Source organism: Sander lucioperca, chromosome 1 (assembly GCF_008315115.2).
Source record: "Sander lucioperca isolate FBNREF2018 chromosome 1, SLUC_FBN_1.2, whole genome shotgun sequence".
Lineage (NCBI taxonomy): Eukaryota > Metazoa > Chordata > Actinopteri > Perciformes > Percidae > Sander > Sander lucioperca.
In genome coordinates, this window is record NC_050173.1 from 17,466,489 (window position 1) to 17,487,043 (window position 20,555).

General features: G+C 39.1%; 2 protein-coding genes across 6 annotated transcripts; both read right to left on the minus strand.

Moving 5' to 3' along the window:
• Window positions 1–388: 388 nt before the first annotated feature.
• LOC116046284 (vascular cell adhesion protein 1-like) lies at window positions 389–9,807 on the minus strand. Of its 5 annotated transcripts, XM_031294572.2 has the most exons (9): window positions 9,625–9,687; window positions 9,326–9,390; window positions 8,701–9,081; window positions 8,015–8,320; window positions 7,664–7,927; window positions 7,071–7,164; window positions 6,660–6,699; window positions 5,683–5,742; window positions 389–742 (listed from the first exon to the last, which is right to left on the minus strand). In XM_031294572.2, the coding sequence occupies exons 2-9, from the start codon at window positions 9,366–9,368 to the stop codon at window positions 560–562; spliced, it is 1,371 nt and encodes a 456-aa protein (XP_031150432.1). In that variant the 5' UTR covers window positions 9,369–9,390; window positions 9,625–9,687; the 3' UTR covers window positions 389–559. The 5 variants fall into 5 exon arrangements, with proteins under 5 accessions (XP_031150432.1, XP_031150428.1, XP_031150433.1 ...); XM_031294573.2 differs by lacking the exon at window positions 389–742 and having other exon boundaries at window positions 3,884–5,742; window positions 9,326–9,391; window positions 9,625–9,807; XM_031294568.2 differs by lacking the exons at window positions 9,326–9,390; window positions 9,625–9,687 and having other exon boundaries at window positions 8,701–9,306.
• A 318-nt stretch (window positions 9,808–10,125) lies between these two features.
• On the minus strand, window positions 10,126–15,464 carry LOC116046285 (sialoadhesin-like). The gene is made up of 8 exons (XM_036006925.1): window positions 15,311–15,464; window positions 15,013–15,077; window positions 14,388–14,768; window positions 12,878–13,183; window positions 12,514–12,786; window positions 12,356–12,434; window positions 12,183–12,219; window positions 10,126–10,556 (listed from the first exon to the last, which is right to left on the minus strand). The coding sequence occupies exons 2-8, from the start codon at window positions 15,053–15,055 to the stop codon at window positions 10,503–10,505; spliced, it is 1,173 nt and encodes a 390-aa protein (XP_035862818.1). The 5' UTR covers window positions 15,056–15,077; window positions 15,311–15,464; the 3' UTR covers window positions 10,126–10,502.
• Window positions 15,465–20,555: the final 5,091 nt, after the last annotated feature.

Genomic DNA, 20,555 nt, shown 5'->3' on the forward strand with positions numbered 1-20,555 from the left:
CCTACACTGCTCTACAAGTTTGTGCAGAAATTTTTTTTTTTTTAGATCAACTTTTTATTGTTTTTATATTTTCTAACATACAGAACAGACAAATACAACCGAACAAGAACATAGGTCTATAGTCGATGATTTGGCTTTGCCAATCCTTGCCGCAGAGAGCCCAATCATAACTACTTCCAGAAAATATGCCAACCACTGCTTTAGACAGAGCGAGTGGGGGTGCAGAAATACTTTTGATGTCATTTAGACTTGTTCCTTTTGTAGAGCTTTGGGACTTTTGCTAGCAGGTATCTTACATTTAAATAACAAATCACATAACAATGGCTGTGTGATTTCAGCACGCACGTATTAACATGTCGATAACTGACACAAAAAGCTGCAGGATGTGGAGGTTTTGAGTTTCCCTTTATTGAACGGTAGGCAATGAAAATTAAATTTTCCTGTCCAGGATCCAGTGTTTTTTTCTTTACTGTTGAACATAAACAAGATCTGATAAGTAAAAATAGAAGTACATTTCAGATGAATCAATGCAATCTTGCTGTACACAAACAAAACAACTCTATTTTTTCTTCACTTGAGCGTAGAGATCCTCTGGGCCGTCAGCAGTCTGTGTTAGGCTGTTTGCTGTCTGGGACACTTTGACCTGTGCATACAGCGTGTCCTGCTGCTGTCCTCTGTCCTGCTCTGAGGACGAGGACGGTTCAGGTCTCTGCTTGGAGAAGTCGATCTCTCCATAATGGATGTCTTCTTCTTCTTCTTTTTCTTCTTCTTCTTTTTTTCTTGCTGGCTCTTTAACAATCAGCTCTTCACCTGTTTGACTCTGCAAAAATATGAAATGTTATGTAGCTGGATTTGGAGCCTAGATCCACTTGTGACACTGTCGCAAAAACGTCTTATATTGTGTCACAAATGAGTTACAAAAATAATTGTCTCCTCTTGTGTAGTTTGCCCAGTTTCACAATCTTTAACCGCAGTGGGTTGCTAACAGAATAATTGCCACATTTCCTGCCCTATTTTTCTCATGAAGAATCTCATACAGTAGATTGTCTATTTAGTGTTCAGTCCAAATGCTTTCATATATCTTACAGTACACAGTCACTGTGGACAGATGCAAAACATTTAGAGCGCAACGCTGCACAGAAACGTTGAGCATTTTCCCACCTGATTCTGTCGTTGAGTTGAATGTGTCAACTTTATCAGCCTCCTACACAGAGTGCTGTAAAATAAATCATCAATGAGGAATTTGGATTAGTGCGTAAATTAAATGTAGAAATATGCCGTTGACATGCTGGCGCAGAGGTGTAAACGCCAACAGATCACTACATCATCTGTGCCTTCAACCAACTAAGAATCCCATTAGCTGCTTTCATTAGAGATACTTACCAAACACAGACAACCAGGGAGATGAGAATGATGATCCCAATGATTCCTCCAATAACTGGCCGCAATGGTAGGGATGGATCAGGAGATTCGGCTTATAGAAACAAACCAAATATAAGTGACCACTAAAAGAAGGCATGCAACCAAACTCATGTAGCAGAAGTTCCCATTTTTAAAGTAAGCGGATCAATCCAGTTCCGTTTTTACCTTTAATATTCAGACGGATTGTTGATGATGTTTCATTACCAAGATTGTTTGTGGTCACACAGTAAATTGGTTCTAATGAACGGCTTCTATTTCCAAACCAGATGCAGTGCAGTTTTTACCTTCATTAGTCAGACGGATTGTTGATGATGTTTGTCTACCAAGATCATTTGTGGCCACACAGTAATAAACTCCATCAGTGACATTGGTCACTTTGAAGCTGTAAAAGTCTCCTTCAGCTACATTGATGGCTCCATCTTTGCTGTTGTTGAACCAGCTGAAGCTGGCGGGAGGCTTGGCTCTGCTGGAGCAGGTCAGGTTCACCCAGCTACCTGCTGACACCAAACCTGATGGACTGATGGACACTGAGGTGTTCTTGGGAGCATCTGAGGAAAATGTGAGATTAACTTTATTCATTAAAATCAGCACATGATGAGCTGACAGGATCCAATAACAAACACTGGTTGTCTTACATGAAACACTGAGAGTCTTTCTCTCCTCTGATGTCTTGACTTCTCTTCCTTCATTCACAGGATATGTGGCAGAACAGCTGATGTTGAATCCATCATGTGTGTCTGACAGAGTGATGTTCTTCTGGATTTTAGTTGTGAAGGTGTGATCTGTGTTCTCCTCTATGTTGTTGTGAGGGTCTTGTTGGAGATTCCAGGTGAGTTTAGGAGGGGAGTGTGGACAGGGAGTGGAAGCTGAGCAGCTTATAGTGACAGACTCCTTCTCCTTCAGATCACCTGAGATCTTAATTCTGGGCCTCGGGGGGGAATCTGGGGTTTAAAACAGAATCAGAAACTGTTCATAATTTTCTTGTTATATCTAAAATAAAACATTATAGAATGATACAAACCCTCTCTTACCTTTAACTGTTATTCGAAGAGGATCACAAATAGCTGTTGCCCTGAATGCACTGCTCTCAATTCTGAAGTAATAGTTGTTTGTGTAAGTTATGATTAAACTGGAAAATAAAGTGGTGCAGTCTTTCTTATTCAGGTTTCCAGTAATATTTATTGGATAGATGTTAACTGTGTATTTACTGTTGAAAACCACAGTGTTTGGACGATTATTAGAATCTTTTACATTCCAGATTCCAACATAATTGATGTTATTAACCAGTGGTTCTGGTTGACCGCTAAAGTTACATGGGATTTGTAAACAAGACCCACTCAGAGCTTCCATCTGTGGTACTGTAATGAAGAGGTTTGAGTCTTGAGGACAAGTAGCCAAAGCACCTATAAAGACAAGACTCATGATTAATATAAGGTGGAACAAAATATCTAGGAACAGAAAGACAAAATATACATCAGCAGCAGGATCTTGCATGTAGTTTTGCCTTTGCAATTTCAGTAGCAATCTTTAGGAAGTAAACCATTGCAAAATTATCTTATTAGATTATCTATCTGCACAGAACACAGAGCTCACCTGAAAGAAAGAGGATATGGAGTAACATGTTGTCTGTTGCAATAGTCACAGACAGGGCTGCCATCACCTACATTTGCAAACACAATAATGTAGTTACTAGTTAAACATGCTTTTAGAGCTGTTACAGAGAACATTTACACCAGAAACTTGCACCATACAAACAGAATTCACTGTGTTCTAATTAGTGATCAATCAACATCTTCAGAAGTCAAATCTAAATAATACCACAAAATGAAAACTCTCACTTCTTATGGCTCAGTAGAATGACTAGATGATGATTAGTCTTGGCTAAAAAACTAAGCAAAATCAGTCAAACAAAAAGATTGTCTTACCGAACAAGCCCAATTTAAAAAAGAGAGCAGCAATGAGGTCCTTTGGTGGATATTTTCAAAGTGAATGCGCTCTAGTGCAATAACAAGCTTCCCTGTTTAGTGGTTGTAACTTAACATCAGGTTAACTTCCCGTGTTTCATGACTACAGAGTAACTGGTTACACCTGCTAAATATCATCTGATTTAAATGTCTTACAGTGAATATAAGAGCCATTCAGGAGGTTTTCACCTGTACTGCTCATATCCAGTGTGTGCCTATCTGCTGTCTGCTGTGTGTGGAATAAAACACCAGTTAATTTGCTCTCCATGCAGAAATACTCATTTTTATTAAGAAACATTTCATTGAAAATAGAATTCACAGTTGTCAATTGAATGCATCAAATGAGTCAATCTAAAGGAAACGTTTTACAAAAAAACCTTTATTGCTTTTATTTATTAACAGTAAACTTACGCCTCAACACTCAATAATATACTTTAAGATATATTTTTTACATCAGAAAAAAATACCAAACTTAATGTGTTGCCTCATTGTTCATCTCAACTAATTATTTCACACAAACACCCATTGTTGCAGCTTCCTCCCACATCACCTGGAGCCTCTTGTTCCTAAATTTTACATTTCAGGCTTCTGCTTCTTCTTTGCTGATTCTTTAATCTCAGGTTCAAAAAGAATACAGCAAACAAAAAGTCCAGCATTTAAGAGAAATACAAACATTACTGAATATAATGGAACATAAGAAGCTGCTCTAAAAAAAATAATCAAATTAATAACAGTGACTGGAAAAAGACAGAATACTGACTGGATTAAAACATTAAACGAGAATAACCAGATAAAGACTCAGACAGAGGGGCACCACACATAAGGTTAAATCAATAACAGGTCAACTAATCTGATCGACCATCAAAGCACCATTGGATCGCTCTGAATGTGCCGTGACCTCATCCTGCCATATCAGGCGAGATAGGTAACAGGTTGGTCTCACCGTAAAACATGCAACACCAACTAAAGGAATGTCCAACATCACCAATGAGTCCAGTCACAGTCTTTCAGCAAGAAGCTGAGCCCTATATGAGCTTCTGTGCCATTTATTATGAGCACAGGACTTAAAGCAGCAGTGAGTCAGATTTAGGGGCATCTAGTGGTGAGGCTGCAGATCGCAACCGACTGAATTCCTCTTCCCTCACCCCGTGTGTGTAGAGAACCTACAGTGGCCTTCAGGTAATATAAAAACGCAAAAGGCTCTCTCTAGAGAAGAGGTTCTTAAAGTGAGGTCCATGGACCCCAAGAGGCCCCTAAAAGGGGTTCCAGTGGGTCCCCAGCAAAAAGGGCAATATAATAACAGAATGTATGACTATTCTGGTCATTGTTTTCATACACATGCTGTAATGAAACATCTAAAAGCATAAATCCTATCAAGTGGGGGACCATGGGACAAATCTTATTAAATGAGAGTCCATGGTCTAATTTGTGTCAGTTTTGGGGTTGTTGGCGAACTAATGTGAGAGCCAGTGTTTGTTTTGTCTGTTTTGGGCTACTGTAGCAACATGGTGGGCTCCGTGGAAGAGGACCCTAGAAATGAAGGTTTTTTTCTAAGCCAACGGAAACACAACAATTCTAAGTTTCAGCTGATTATACACTAATGTAAACATAATTATGAACATTATATTCCTGCCAAGCTCCATCTAATTAAGTCCTACACACTGGTCCTTTAACAAAACAAAGTGCAGAGGAATCCAACATGCAGCACACAATGCTAAAGAGAGACTGTTGATAGTTTCCATGAAGCAGCTGATCTGTCTCTCATGTGAAGATTAATTCACGCTACACTACACATCGTCATTTATTAAACAACATTGAAAATGTCACACTTTAAATGTATTGCAAAAAAATTCAGGTTGCAAAGCCAATATTTCCTTGTAGTACTAACATTAAAATATTTGTCCAGGGGCACCTCACCTGGTTGAGTGTGTGCCCATGTACAAAGGCTCAGTCCTTACCGCAGCAACTGTGGGTTTGATCCCGACCTGGGCCCTGTGCTGCATGTTGTTCCCCTTTTCTCTCCACTTTCTTGTCTTAAGCTGTCCTGTCAAATAAAAATGCCCCCCAAAACAATCTTTACAAAACCCAACATGTCTGTGTATGTCCATAAACTCATTTATCTCTTCACTTGAGCGTAGAGATCCTCTGGGCCGCCAGCAGTCTGTCTTACGTTCTTTGCTGTCCTGGAAACTTTGACCTGTGCATACAGCGTGTCCAGCTGCTGTCCTCTGTCCTGCTCTGAGGACGAGGACGCTTCAGGTCTCGCCCTGGAGAAGTCGATCTCTCCATAATGGATGTCTTCTGTTTGTGTAGCTCTGGCTGGCTCTTGAACAGCTGGCTCCTCAGCTGTTAGGCTCTGTGACAAAAGAACCAAATGAGAAATGTTGTGAGGGACCTTCATCTACTTCCTTTAGTTCACCTCCGTTTCTCTCTCACTCAGCTCCCACTGCTATAACAAAGTGATAATCATCATAACAATCAGCTCTTATTGGACACAGCAATGGGGAAATCTTGTTGCTGTACCACATTTTTTCTGTGTATTTTTAGATACAACAGTGGATTATCATTGTGGGGTTTTTAACAGGATGTTTTTTTTGTATCACATTTCCTGTGGGTCTCCACATTTATTCACTAATGAGAAACCTGCTCAGTTCAGTGTAGATCTTATGCTGCAGCGTGTCATTCGGTCAGCTGAGAAGGTGATTGGCTGCAATCTGCCGCCGCTCCAGGACCTATTCGCCACCAGGACTCTGAAGCGTGCTGGAAAGATTGTGGCTGACCCCTCCCACCCCGGACACAAGCTCTTTGAGCCACTCCCCTCTGGCAGGAGGATGAGGTCCATCAGGACCAAAACCTCACGCCACATAAACAGTTTTTTCCCCTCCGCCACTAGCCTTATTAACAAGGCTCGGAATCCATCCTGACTCTCTCCACACCCCACCTCTGGCTCCTCATGCCACTGTACCTACTCTGCTGTAGCGTCCCTTTTCACTACTGTTTAATTTATTTTACTATTTATTTAAATTTATTTTATCGTTATTAATACGTACTGTGTGTATATGTTTATACTTATATTGTTTATATCTTTTTATCCTTCTTATATTTGTATGTGTGACATGCTCCAACAACACCATGACAAATTCCTCGTATGTGCAACGTACTTGGCAATAAAGCCCTTTCTGATTCTGATTCTGATGAATGCAGATAGTATGACTATTTAGAAACATATTCATTACACTCTCTGAAGTACTGTACCTTTAAATATTTTCCTACCTGTGTCTGTTGTAAAGTTGGATGTTTTGTCTTTAACCACCTGGAAGACATAAGAAGGCTGTCAGCTTTTCTTTCTGTGTAATAATAATAATAATAATAATAATAATAATATTAATAATAACAATGATACATGAAGCTTTTGTGTAAATAACAAGTTTCAATACATAAATTATGAAGTGTTTTAAATGCAATTTAAAAATGATCAAGAAAATACAGACAAAGATATTTAATATTACAATACCAATAAATACATAAAAGCAAGTTATTTCACAACTTAGAGGATTTGAAAGTGAAACCTCGATCACCTTCAGTCTTTCACCCGACCGTACTTTTAGGCCACATCAATGTCCATGCTTGTATAACACACATTTGATTTACGCATACATCTGGAAATGATACTGAGATACTTACCAAACAGCAACGATCACACAGAGGAGTATGATGATCCCAATGATCACTCCAACAACCGCCCCCCACGGTGAAAAGTGATCGACCTGTTTTGCTCCTACAGAAACAAAAAACGTTAGAAGTGATTGAAGTCAAGTAAACAAGAATCATGGCTGTGATCCAGCTTTCATAGAAAGCTCAGCTTGACTTCATGAAGTATTTTCAAACATATTGTTCCAGATGTAAAAATACTGTGCGTCAATTGTGCTTGCAGATGTGCAGTGAAATTAATTCTACACTGTACAATAATTTAAGAAAAAGTGAGAATTCAGTGGCAGCAGAGAATGGGATCAAGATTTACAATAGAAGATCATTCTCACTTCTTTATTCTGCTGGTAAAATTCTTTCCTCTCTCTTCCTATTGTCACTTTTCACATTTTAGGAATCAACACATACAACACTTTTCTCCAAAAATATTGTTTTTAACTTACAATCGATCTCTCCTTTTTCAATTTAAGGACATTATTCCAAATTCTGCATATTAACATTGGTGTATAAAATACTTTATCCAACATGAACTGCTTCTATTTCCAAACCAGATGCAGTGCAGTGTTTACCTTCATTAGTCACATGGATCTCTGATGATGTTTGTTTACCGAGATCATTTGTGGCCACACAGTAATAAACTCCATCAGTGACATTGGTCACTTTGACTCTGTAAAAGTCTCCTTCAGCTACACTGATGGCTCTATCTTTGCTGTTGTTGAACCAGCTGAAGCTGGCGGGAGGCTTGGCTCTGCTGGAGCAGGTCAGGTTCACCCAGCTACCTGCTGACACCAAACCTGATGGACTGATGGACACTGAGGTGTTCTTGGGAGCATCTGAGGAAAATGTGAGATTAACTTTATTCATTAAAATCAGCACATGATGAGCTGACAGGATCCAATAACAAACACTGGTTGTCTTACATGAAACATTGAGAGTCTTTCTCTCGTCTGCTGTCTTGACTTCTCTTCCTTCATTCACAGGATATGTGGCAGAACAGCTGATGTTGAATCCATCATGTGTGTCTGACAGAGTGATGGTCTTCTGGATTTTAGTTGTGAAGGTGTGATCTGTGTTCTCCTCTATGTTGTTGTGAGGGTCTTGTTGGAGATTCCAGGTGAGTTTAGGAGGGGAGTGTGGACAGGGAGTGGAAGCTGAGCAGCTTATAGTGACAGACTCCTTCTCCTTCAGATCACCTGAGATCTCAATTCTGGGGCTCGGGGGGGAATCTGGAGTTTTAAATCACACTTTTTACACTAAATAATACAATATATTAGTGTGTACCAGTGATTTACATCTGCAAATGTGACCCTTTTATTGTAAAACTGTAATGACAATTCAGTCAGAGATCCCCCTTATGGAAAAACCCCATCATGGGCCCTCATGTAGATTTTTTAATATGACATAAGTAGTACAATATGTAGATTGTAATATGTAATAAGGAACATTTCTTCGCAGCATGTTTCAGTTATTACAACATTTGGAACACCCTGACTGATCACAGGCTGGTTTCTGTAACATTTCACAATAAAGATATGGGTCATGGTGTTTGCTGTCTAAGCAACAGCTGCAACAGCATTATAAACATACTAATACAACCAAACCTTACCTTGAATTGTTATTTGAAGAGAATCACAAGAAGCTGTTGCCAGAAATGGCCTGTTCTCAATTCTGAAGAAGTATGTGTCTGTGTAACTTGTTATTAAACTGGAAAACAAGGTGGTGCATTTTTTCTGTCTCAGGTCTCCAGTAATACTCATTGGATAGTAGGTAACTGTCCCACTACTGTTGAATATAATATTTTTATTGATGCTAACTCTGGAGTCAGTTTTAATCCACACTCCGAAGGTTGTTCTTGTGCTGTTGAATTCCTGATCTGATTTAGCACTAAAGTTACATGGGATTACCAGACAAGATCCACTCAGTGCTTCCATGTTCTTTGGTGCAGTAATGAATAGGGATGGCTCTTTAGGACAAGCAGCCAGAGCACCTGTAAAATCAGTTTCACGATTAACAAAATGTGAAAAAAAATCTGTAGGAAGAAAACATTCACGATAAACAAAGCAGCAGTATGTTGCATGTTGGTCTTTCTTCACTGTCTTGTTAACAATTTCCTCATAAAACATTTCACTTTACAGTCAGAATGTCAACAAAATAACTAACGATCTGCTCTGGTCTTTCTGCTTTTTTTTCTAAATGAAGATTGTAAATGGTTCAAGTAACACACAGCTCACCTGAAACAAAGAAGACGGTCAGTAACATGTTGTCAGTCAGCATATCCACAGACACAAACTGGCTCCCTGGATTTGCAAACACATAACACTGTTCATTTTCAGTTGTCTTAATCATATACTTATTAAGTTGTGACAAAGCATTCAGTGTCTTTAAAAGTAACTTCCCTACTTCAACTTCATGACGGAAACGTGCCCCATACAACCACAGTTCAGATTTTTTATTATAAGTAACAATTAAAGACATCCACAGAGCTGTGCTTTATCAGTCAAATATAAAGTTCAGTAAAATGTTTTCTTACCAAGTGAGCCCACAGCTAAAAAATAAGAAAAAATGAATTTGTGATTTCAGAGTGAAATGAGGAAATTAGCAGAGCTGCAACAAACCACCTAGCCGCTGTAGTATGAAAGAAAGAGGACTTTCCTTGAAAGAACTGCAGTTCACTTTATTTGTTGGCAGAACTGCTAGATATCACATGACCCCCATGATAAAAAACAGTTTTTCCACTGCTCATATCCTGCAAGTAAGGAAATCGGATATTACAACATCTTAAACACGACTCGTTGCTAGCCTTCATATATACTTAACATGACTCACAATAATAATGACTTATTTGAACAGTTGAAAGTATGAACTTTGTATAATTGACTACAATGTTGTCACTGACTTCTGCACTGTAAAACGACACATTATATCAGCCCTCATCTACACAGATACATACATGCTTTCCTCCTGAACACTTTCTGCTCTGTGAGAAGCTGCTTCTCAGGCAATCTGAAAGTTCAAATATTAACCCTTCTAGTTCTGTCTTTTTCAAACCATTTTTATTTCATTTAACACACTTTACATGCATCCAATGGAAACACCAATTAAGTGATGAAAATGACACATGGTCTAAGCATCTTTTTGGTATCTTAATAACAAAAGAAAAAAGCCGGTGCTGTGACTCAGTTCAACCTGAGATAAATGATTAAAGAAGATGCTTTTACTTTTTATGTTGATTTTAACAAAGAGAGAGCAGAAAAAAATACAAAAATATTATTCAAGCCTTTAAGAATTAATACCATTGAGTATTTAGTGAAAATCTACACTTTATATCAAGTGGCACACTAAGACTAATAAATGCAGCATCGACAATACAGCATGTTGAACATAACATCTTCTTCATCTCCTTCTAGCTCATGATGGATGTAACTCAACTGCTCTGTTGACATAAACTGCTTCTCCTCTGTCCTGTGGAAGGAAACAACACAGAGAGAGAGAGGTGTTAGAGCTCTGCAGTGGATTTACTGCAGCTCAGTTTCAGTTCATGTAAAGATTAAAAAACAATATTTGCAAAATGTCATTTTTATATGACTTGGTCACTTAAATTAGATCTTTAAATTCACACACACACACACACACACACACACACACACACACACACACACACACACACACACAACCCTGTACTTTTATACTTGTGAGGACCCTCATTGACATAATGCATTCCCGTAATTCTGTCATGTCCGTACAACACATTAAAGTGAAGTAATGTCACAAATGTAGTGATTTTAACCCAAATCACGATCTTATCTAAACTTAACTGCATTGTTTTTGTGCCTAAACCTAACTAATCTGTGACTGTTTCACAATGTTAACAAGGGTTTTAAAACCGTTTTAGAGCAGTGGTTCTCGATTTACTGTTCATTTAATGTACCCCCTTTGAAATAGTGTTTCCTCCAAGTACCCCTGACCAGTGCAAAACATTTTTAGTAGGAAAAAAAGCCTGTATAAAGAGGTACAATACAGCCCTGCACCAACAACCTTAACTGAAAAACACTTGAACTGTACATTTCAAATGTTTTGAATCCATTCTAAATCTATTCATTTAAATGATATATTTTTTAAATCTCACGTATAACCTGCAGTAGCCTACTCCAAAGTACCCCTCAGGGTACTCGTACCCCGATTTGAGAATCACTGTTTTAGAGGGTAGAAACAAACTACCTATGTGGTCTGATGGTTTGTCAGGACAATATTAGCTGTTCTTTTAGCTGCTAAATGCTCCGTTTGGTCACTAGCTAGTTGCTAACTTCCCCAGTCTGCAATGTCAAGTGTGATAATTAGCTTTTTTCTTTGTTTTCATTCCCTTCTCTTTGGTTCCTTTCAAAATCAATAGTGAACATTCCCTGCATTCATTTAGGATTTATCACAAAAAAGTCAGATGTGCTGCGCTGCATTGTGGTCTGGTGTTACTGCTGTAGGTGGAGACTATTTAAAGGTTTCTCCTACTACTGAGACCTGCAGACAAATAAGTTGATCGATAATGAAGCAACTCTCCTTATTTGGTGGTGTCATTTCCTATTTTATTTTGTTAATTAATTTGTTAATTCAGTTCCTGTGTGTTGATGTTTCCCTGTTATTTGTTCAGCGTTTCCTGTTTTGCTGTATTGTTCTCGTTGTTTTGCTCATGGTTATGTTTTGCCCCCGTCTGGGTTCTCTGTTTTGTTCTCCTAGATACATCCATGTGCATGTTTGCACGCTTCACTTCCTGTGTTATTTGGTAGTGTTCTGTTACATGTGTCCCTAATGTGTTTCCCCTGTTCATCTGCCCGTGTTGCCTTGTGTATTTGGGGTATTTGGTCTGTGTGCTCACTTTGTCTGGTGTCAGCTCGTATGTCAAGAAGAAGTTCAGCCTGTGCCTATAGTACTTTATTCTCCTGGTTCTGTTTATTTTTTTCCTGCTTTCAAATTTTTTGATAATCGCCTGCTTACTTAGATTGTAAGTTTATTTTTGGTTGTTAAATTATTCCTTATGTCCTCCTGCATTTTGGGTCCAAACCTGCAAACTACTGCCTCATATGACAGGTGGCGTACCTTCACTGGTTCTGTGGAGCGTCTTGATCTAAACCAGCTGTGAGAAAAAAGAAGAATGTGTTTTGTTTCATGCTGTAATAATAAATATCTGTCTCATACAGCCAAACCATATTTAAATTAGACCAATTAGTGTGTACTTGCAAATGATCATATCACAGAAAAGTGTGTCTCACCACTCAAAGATGACCAATGTGCTGACAAGCATTATGACTCCCAGGATCTTCAATATAACTTCAACACCAACCTGTTCACCTGCAACACAGCAGCATGGTCACCTTCTACTTAATGGGACATTTTATAAAACGTCTCAAACCATAATTCCTGCGGTTACCTTCAAATATCAACTGACATCCTGTTGATAGTTGAATGTCCAGATCATTTCTGCATCCACAAAAATACAATCTGCCTCGATCACCGTTGGTCACTTTAAAGTCATAAACCTGTGTATCAGCTTTGATCAGTTCCAGTCTGCCATCACTGATCATGAACCAGACAAAGTTGACAACAGGAGGGTTTCCTCTGCAGGAGCAAGTCAGGTTCACCACGCTGCCGACTGACACTGGATCAGTGGGACTGATGACCACCATAACATCTTTGGGAGGGTCTGGAAGATTTGACACATGGAATGATAAGAAACGATCAGTTGTCTTGCCACCTGCTGTCATCTTCATAAAACAAAATAAATTAAGTCTTACATGAAACACTGAGAGTCTTTCTCTCCTCTGCTGTCTTGACTTCTCTTCCTTCATTCACAGGATATGTGGCAGAACAGCTGATGGTGAATCCATCATGTGTGTCTGACAGAGTGATGGTCTTCTGGATTTTAGTTGTGAAGGTGTGATCTGTGTTCTCCTCTATGTTGTTGTGAGGGTCTTGTTGGAGATTCCAGGTGAGTTTAGGAGGGGAGTGTGGACAGGGAGTGGAAGCTGAGCAGCTTATAGTGACAGACTCCTTCTCCTTCAGATCACCTGAGATCTCAATTCTGGGCCTCGGGGGGGAATCTGGGGTTTTAAATCACAAATTTTACACTAAAGAATACAGGACAGTCTATGGTTTGTACAAGTGATCTACAAATATGACTAATTTATTGTAAAACTGTAATGACAATTCAGTCAGCTTCATCCTTGTGGAAAAAATCTCATCACGGGACATTTTTGTAGATGTTTTCATCCAGTTATGAGACATGTGAAGGAGTGACAGAAGGTCACTACAAGACACTGGCTCACCCACCAACATCATCACAACATTCCACACAACAGGACTAACAACTGGAGTAGTACTTTCCATACAAATAGGAAAATGTGCAGTAACATCTTTATAAGGTGCAATAGCATTTGGCACAATATCAAATAGGAGCTTCTTCTAGCTTATGTTGCTGTATAGCAGATGAGTGTACAGTATCACACATTCTGATGGGTCACAGATTTCGGCGTAACACCAGAAAAGCCTGTGTTAGTGAGTAGATGCAGGTAAAAGGCAGCAGGAGATTTCTTTATATAGGCCTAATTGTATTTTAGTGTTATTTTAGAAGTTATCTGCTGCAGTTATGGCTGATACTGGGGCAGTATAATAATAAAAGGAAATTAAATGAAGAACAACTGAAAGCTAAAAGGGAAAGTGACAGACGACGGGCTAAACCGAATAAATCTCGGTCAGGCTTTCAACAGATGGAGACTATTACGGGATTGTACATGATTCAAAACTGACCCCGAATTGGTCCTTAGGTATGTAATATGTCTCTTAATTCATAAAATAAAATAACTTTACAATGCGCGATGTGGTTTTAAGTCAGTAGCTGACATTATGCATCTGTAACTTATTTTTTTATTGTAAATAAATGATTTTCTGTCTGAGCAAAACATTAATCGCAACTATATGACCTCCCGTTAATGCTAACTCTGTAATACAGTGGGCAATACAGCACTGTAAAGAAAAACCTTGTGTGGTAAAAACACTACTGCTTTTGTCCAAAGGGGCAGTTGAAATCAAAACAAACTGAAAGTTCAAATAGCCACTGTCTGTTCACATAAACATTCTTTTTTTATATATTAATGCAAAAAATATGAGTTATGTAATACAATACAACAATCAATTCTGGGCCTTGGAGGAGAATCTGGGGTTTCAAAACAGAATCAGAAACTGTGCTTAATTTTCTTGTTATTTCTTAACTATAACATTATAGAATGATACAAACACCTCACTTACCTTGAACTGTTATTTGAAGAGGATTACAATCAGCTGTTGCCGTGAATGGCCCGTTCTCAATTCTGAAGAAGTATGTGTCTGTGTAACTTGTTATTAAACTGGAAAACAAGGTGGTGCATTTTTTCTGTCTCAGGTCTCCAGTAATACTCATTGGATAGTAGGTAACTGTCCCACTACTGTTGAATATAATATTTTTATTGATGCTAACTCTGGAGTCAGTTTTAATCCACACTCCGAAGGTTGTTCTTGTGCTGTTGAATTCCTGATCTGATTTAGCACTAAAGTTACATGGGATTACCAGACAAGATCCACTCAGTGCTTCCATGTTCTTTGGTGCAGTAATGAATAGGGATGGCTCTTTAGGACAAGCAGCCAGAGCACCTGTAAAATCAGTTTCACGATTAACAAAATGTGAAAAAAAATCTGTAGGAAGAAAACATTCACGATAAACAAAGCAGCAGTATGTTGCATGTTGGTCTTTCTTCACTGTCTTGTTAACAATTTCCTCATAAAACATTTCACTTTACAGTCAGAATGTCAACAAAATAACTAACGATCTGCTCTGGTCTTTCTGCTTTTTTTTCTAAATGAAGATTGTAAATGGTTCAAGTAACACACAGCTCACCTGAAACAAAGAAGACGGTCAGTAACATGTTGTCAGTCAGCATATTCACAGACACAAACTGGCTCCCTGGATTTGCAAACACATAACACTGTTCATTTCAGTTGTCTTAATCATATACTTATTAAGTTTTTACAAAGCATTCAATGTCTTTAAAAGTAACTTCCCTACTTCAACTTCATGCCAGAAACGTGCCCCATACAACCACAGTTCAGTTTTTTTATTATAAGTAACAATTAAAGACATCCACAGAGCTGTGCTTTATCAGTCAAATAAAACGTTCAGTAAAATGTTTTCTTACCAAGTGAGCCCACAGCTAAAAAATATGAAAAAATGAATTTGTGATTTCAGAGTGAAATGAGGAAATTAGTTATTTTTAGCAGAGCTGCAACAAACCACCTAGCCACTGTAGCATGAAAGAAAGAGGACTTTCCTTGAAAGAATTGCAGTATTTATTTGGTGGCAGAACTGCTAGATATCACATGACTCCCATGACAAAAAAACAGTTTTTCCACTGCTCATATCCTGCAAGTAAGGAAATCGGATATTACAACATCTTAAACATGACTCATTGCTAACCTTCATATATACTTAACATGACTCACAATAATAATGACTTATTTGAACAGTTGAAAGTATGAATTTTGTATAATTGACTGCAATGTTGTCACTGACTTCTGCACTGTAAGACGACAGAGAGCAGAAAAAAATACAAAAATATTATTCAAGCCTTTTTTAAATTAATAGTCTACCATTGAGTATTTAGAGAAAATCTACACTTTATTGCAAGTGGCACACTAACGGCGCTTTTCCACCAACTGCAGCCATGACTGACAGCTGAAGTCACTAGGACCCACGAGATCTCGCAAATTCACATATGATCGTGTGATATAACAGGATGTAGTTTCTATAAACAGAACCACAAAACCAACAACAGTTTGTTTCCATTCCGACTTCAGGCCTGTCTCCGCCCATTATGACGTTTTCAGGGTGTAGTGCAGGGAAATATGATCCCTCGTGAGCACGGTGTATTTTATTTTGGCAATTAACCGGATGTTTTATTTTGCTTCTGTGCTTGACTTCCTGTCCCGCACTATCTGCCCTGTGCTGAACATTGATATATATAAATGGACCAACAGATCCCGTTGCTCTGGACGGAGACCAGTGAAGGCTATTAGAAGTACTTTTCCGGTGATGGCTGAGCGTTACTGCGCAGCCTCCAACTGAGCTCGAAGACGTAGATGTGACGTGAGCAACTTCTCTGAAAGTTGTAAGTCTTCTGGTAGCTGTGCCAAGAGAAATCTCAATCATTCCCAATCTTACAGAGACAGAGAGCGTAGGTATATGTAAGGAGATAACATAGGCACAGGCTAATTATTGCTAACTAAAATGCTAGTTAACATTAGTAATTCAACTTAAACAGCTAATGTGAGTCAAAACTGCCTGCGAGCTTCTCCTGTACTATACGGTAATTCCTCTACTATGCGACAGTAAGTCGCGTGGTTATGACACAATCATTAGCCTATTTTTACAAAAACGTCTGCTACGGAGCCATAATGTGAGGTACAAGGTAATGGAGCCTTTTATACATTGTCATGTTTCTTTAGAAATAAACAATGGACAAATAAAGTCTTTAAACGCTTCAGATATAATGTTATTTGCTGTCAAAATGAATGGCAGTCAATGGAACGCTAACGGGAGGTGATGGCTTGTTAGCATCAAAATGGCGCCATAGGAGGTATGTGTTCCGAGGAGAAGCTTACCCCCTTGATGCTGAATTGCTGCGGAGTTCTCCGGCATCCGGCAAAAATAGAAGCCGTTCCGGAGCGGATCCGCAGACGTTCCGCAGTTGGTGGAGGGTGGGGGTAACGGCCAGAACGTCAATAGGTTTCCATTAAAGTCAATGTGTGTATTTTCACTGACTGAGGAGTGGCTGCGTTCCGACTCCGTCCCAGCTCCGGCGATCCGCACCCCTCCGGAGCAGATACGCAGAGCTTCTATTTTTGCTGGACGCTGGAGAGCTCCGCAGCAATTCAGCACATGGCAGGTAGTGCGGGATAAATGCAGCATCGACAATACAGTATGTTGAACATAACATCCTCTTCATCTCCTTCTGGCTCATGATGGATGTAACTCAACTGTGACTGTGGAAATGAAGCAACACAGAGAGAGTGGTGTTAGTGCTCTGCAGTGAATTTACTGCAGCTCAGTTTCAGTTACTGTAAGTAAAATAATTGTGAAATGCTCCATTTGTTCACCTGCTATTTGCTAACTTACCCAGTCTGCAATGTCAAGTGTCATAATAAACTTTTTTTTCTTTTTCTTTTTTAATTAATTACCTCCTTTCCTTTCAAAATTAATAGTGAACATTCCTAAATGACTTGGTATTTATTTCTGATTGAGAAATGTAAGATGTGAGATGTAATGCATTGCATTGTTGTCTCTTTAAACAGTATTGTTTTTGAAGGATTATTCCTGTTGGAGCTACATTAGAATCTATTTAAAGGTAGATTTTTCCCTCTTTTTGAGACCTGCAGACAAATTGGTAATGAAGTAACTCTGCCAGCTTATCAGGTGGCGTACCTTCACTGGTTCTGTGGAGCGTCTTGATCTAAACCAGCTGTGAGAAAAAAGAAGAATGTGTTTGTTCATGCTGTAATGATAATGATCTGTCTCATACAGCCAATCCACATATAAATTAGACCAGTTAGTTTGTACCTGCAAATGATCATATCACAGAAAAGTGTGTCTCACCTCTCAAACATGACCGATGTACTTACAAGCATTATGACTCCAAGGATCTTCAATATAACTTCAACACCAGCCTGTTCACCTGCAACACAGCAGCATGGTCACCTTCTACTTAATGGGAAATTTTATAAAACGTATATAATTAAGAAAAAGAGCAATACAGCTGCAGCAGCAAAAGAACAAGAGCAGGTGTGGGAGAATTGCTGACCAAGTCAATGCGTGAGTATTCATTTTAAAAAAAAAATTATTTAAAAAAAACAAACATTAAAAATAAAAAATTTTTTTTATTCAATTCAATTCAATTCAATTTTATTTATAGTATCAAATCATAACAACAGTTATCTCAAGACACTTTACAGATAGAGTAGGTCTAGACCACACTCTATAATTTACAAAGACCCAACAATTCCAGTAATTCCCCCATGAGCAAGCATTTAGTGCAACAGTGGCGAGGAAGAACTCCCTTTTAGGGAGAAACCTCAGACAGACCCAGGCTCTTGGTAGGCGGTGTCTGACGGTACCGGTTGGGGGTGTGATGAGCAGTGGCAATAGTAGTCACAATAAAGATAATGGAACTATGACTAGAAATAAATATAGTAGTTGTAGTAGTTCATGGTGTAGCAGGGCACTGCAGGGCGTTACAGGGTGTAGCAGGACGTAGCAGGGCACTGCAGAGCCTATCTGGAGTTTAATACTTATTTAACATTTGTGTGTCTGCGTGTGTCTTCATGTTCATTCAGTTCCCGGCGGGCACAAAACGCACTTGGCAGCAACTGAAGATGAAGTATATGGTATCATTTTGTTTCAAGCAATTGTGACGTTTAGCATTAGTGGAATTTTCTAAGTGTAGTGGGGAAGATTTCCCTTAGTGCAGGTAAATGTGTAGTGGACCTGAATGCAGCCTTGGCCTGACCCCTCCCATTGCACCTGTGCTCATTTGTCCTGTCTCTGCTTCCTGAACTCTCCCTGCTGTGGCTGTAGACTAGTGTTTGTTGCCCCCAGCGCTGAGACTCTCGTTGCCCCTCCTGCCCCGGGAAGGTTCCCTTTAATGTCCCACCTCAGTGGTTGTTCATTTTTCCCTTATGCTGTTTTGCCCTTATGGTGTTTTGCTCATTTCTTAGTTTCGATGTTTGGTTTAGTTCTGTTTTGCCCTTTGGTTATCTTATTTTTTGTCTTTAGCTTGTGTTCATTTAGTTTAGGTTTGATTTTGCATTTATTGTACTGCCCCTTTATTGTTGGCTTTTTGTGAGTTTTCTTTGTTTATTTAAAGACCTAATATTATGCTCATTTTCAGGTTCATAATTTTATTTAGAGGTTGTACCAGAATAGGTTTACATGGTTTAATTTTCAAAAAACATCATATTTTTGTCATACTACACATTGCTGCAGCTCCTCTTTTCTTTTTCTGTTGAGCACTCTGTTTTAGCTACAGAGTGAGGCATGGCACTTCTGTTCCATCTTTGTTTGGAGTCGCACATGCACAGTACCTAGGTAAGGACTACTAGCCAGTCAGAAGCAGAGTAGGACGGGCCCTGACAAGCAAGCTAGTGTGATCCAAAACAAACCTGCAAGTGGATCCCAGAAACACAGGCAGAACAACCACAGACAGTAAAATGAATGGACAAAGCGACGTCGTAGACTTGCAACGGAGAGCAGTGAAGTCTATTAGAAGTACTTTTCCGGTGATGGCTGAGCGTTACTGCGCAACCTCCAACTGAGCTTGATGATGTAGATGTGACGTGAGCAACGTGTCTGAAAGTTGTAAGTCTTCTGGTAGCTGTGCCAAGAGAAATCTCAATCATTCCCAATCTTGCAGAGACGGAGAGCGTAGGTATATGTAAGGAGATAACATAGGCACAGACAAATTATTGCTAACTAAAATGCTAGATAACATTAGTAATTAAACTTAAACAGCTAATGTGAGTCGAAACTGCCTGCGAGCTTCTCCTGTACTGTATGGTAATTCCTCTACTATGCGACAGTAAGTCGCGTGGTTATGACACAATCGTTGGTCTATTTTTACAAAAACGTCTGCTACGGAGCCATAACGTGAGATACAAGGTAATGGAGCCTTTTACACATTGTCGTGTTTCTTTAGAAATAAACAATGGACAAATAAAGTGTTTAAACGCTTCAGATGTAAAGTTATTCACTGTCAAAGTGACGTCAAAATGAATGGCAGTCAATGGAACGCTAACAGCAGGTGATGGCTTGTTAGCATCAGAAACTCCTCATAGGAGGTACGCTTTGCGGAGGCTGGCTTACCCCCTTGAGAACAACTCGAACCAGCTTTGCTGGAGCAAGACGAAATAAGAAGTTATTTAAATGTTAACAAATTAGTCTTTCATACGTAACATTTTAATTCTGCACTGTCTGCTGGACGTGGTGATACAACTATTGGAACTCTTCGGGCCTCTAACTAGCTTGGTTTGAGGGCGTGCCATGCTAGCAGCTAGGCGAGCATTATAACGTCTGTTACAAAGTGACGCAAAATGACACGCGTTTGTCACGGAAGTAAAGGCTGGACTACAATAGAGCTGTTTGGAGCAGTTTGTGAACAGTGTTTTCTGTTGGAGATGGTAAGTCCCTTTGGGGTGGACTTTGGGCTTTTTCACTTTGTAAACCTATAACGTGCACAAAAAGATATATAACACAATAAAGGAAAGGGGAAAAAGCCAAAAAGCATAATATGAGCACTTTAAAGATTGCTATCAAGGTACCAAGTTATTTTAACATTATTGTTATACAGAATAATTTTACCCACCCTACCATTTTAGGAAGTTTGTTAATTAACC

Coding starts and splice junctions, on each gene's coding strand:
- LOC116046284 (XM_031294568.2), bottom strand. CDS start 9,217: ATGTTTTATGAGGAAATTGTTAACAAGACAGTGAAGAAAGACCAACAT. Junction 7,928..8,014: donor AAAGACTCTCAATGTTTCAT/GTAAGACAACCA, acceptor CATTTTCCTCAG/ATGCTCCCAAGAACACCTCA. Junction 5,743..6,659: donor CAACTTTACAACAGACACAG/GTAGGAAAATAT, acceptor CTTTTGTCACAG/AGCCTAACAGCTGAGGAGCC.
- LOC116046285 (XM_036006925.1), bottom strand. CDS start 15,055: ATGCTGACTGACAACATGTTACTGACCGTCTTCTTTGTTTCAG. Junction 14,769..15,012: donor GACCGTCTTCTTTGTTTCAG/GTGAGCTGTGTG, acceptor CTGATTTTACAG/GTGCTCTGGCTGCTTGTCCT. Junction 10,557..12,182: donor GCTCCACAGAACCAGTGAAG/GTACGCCACCTG, acceptor TTCCTTCCACAG/GACAGAGGAGAAGCAGTTTA.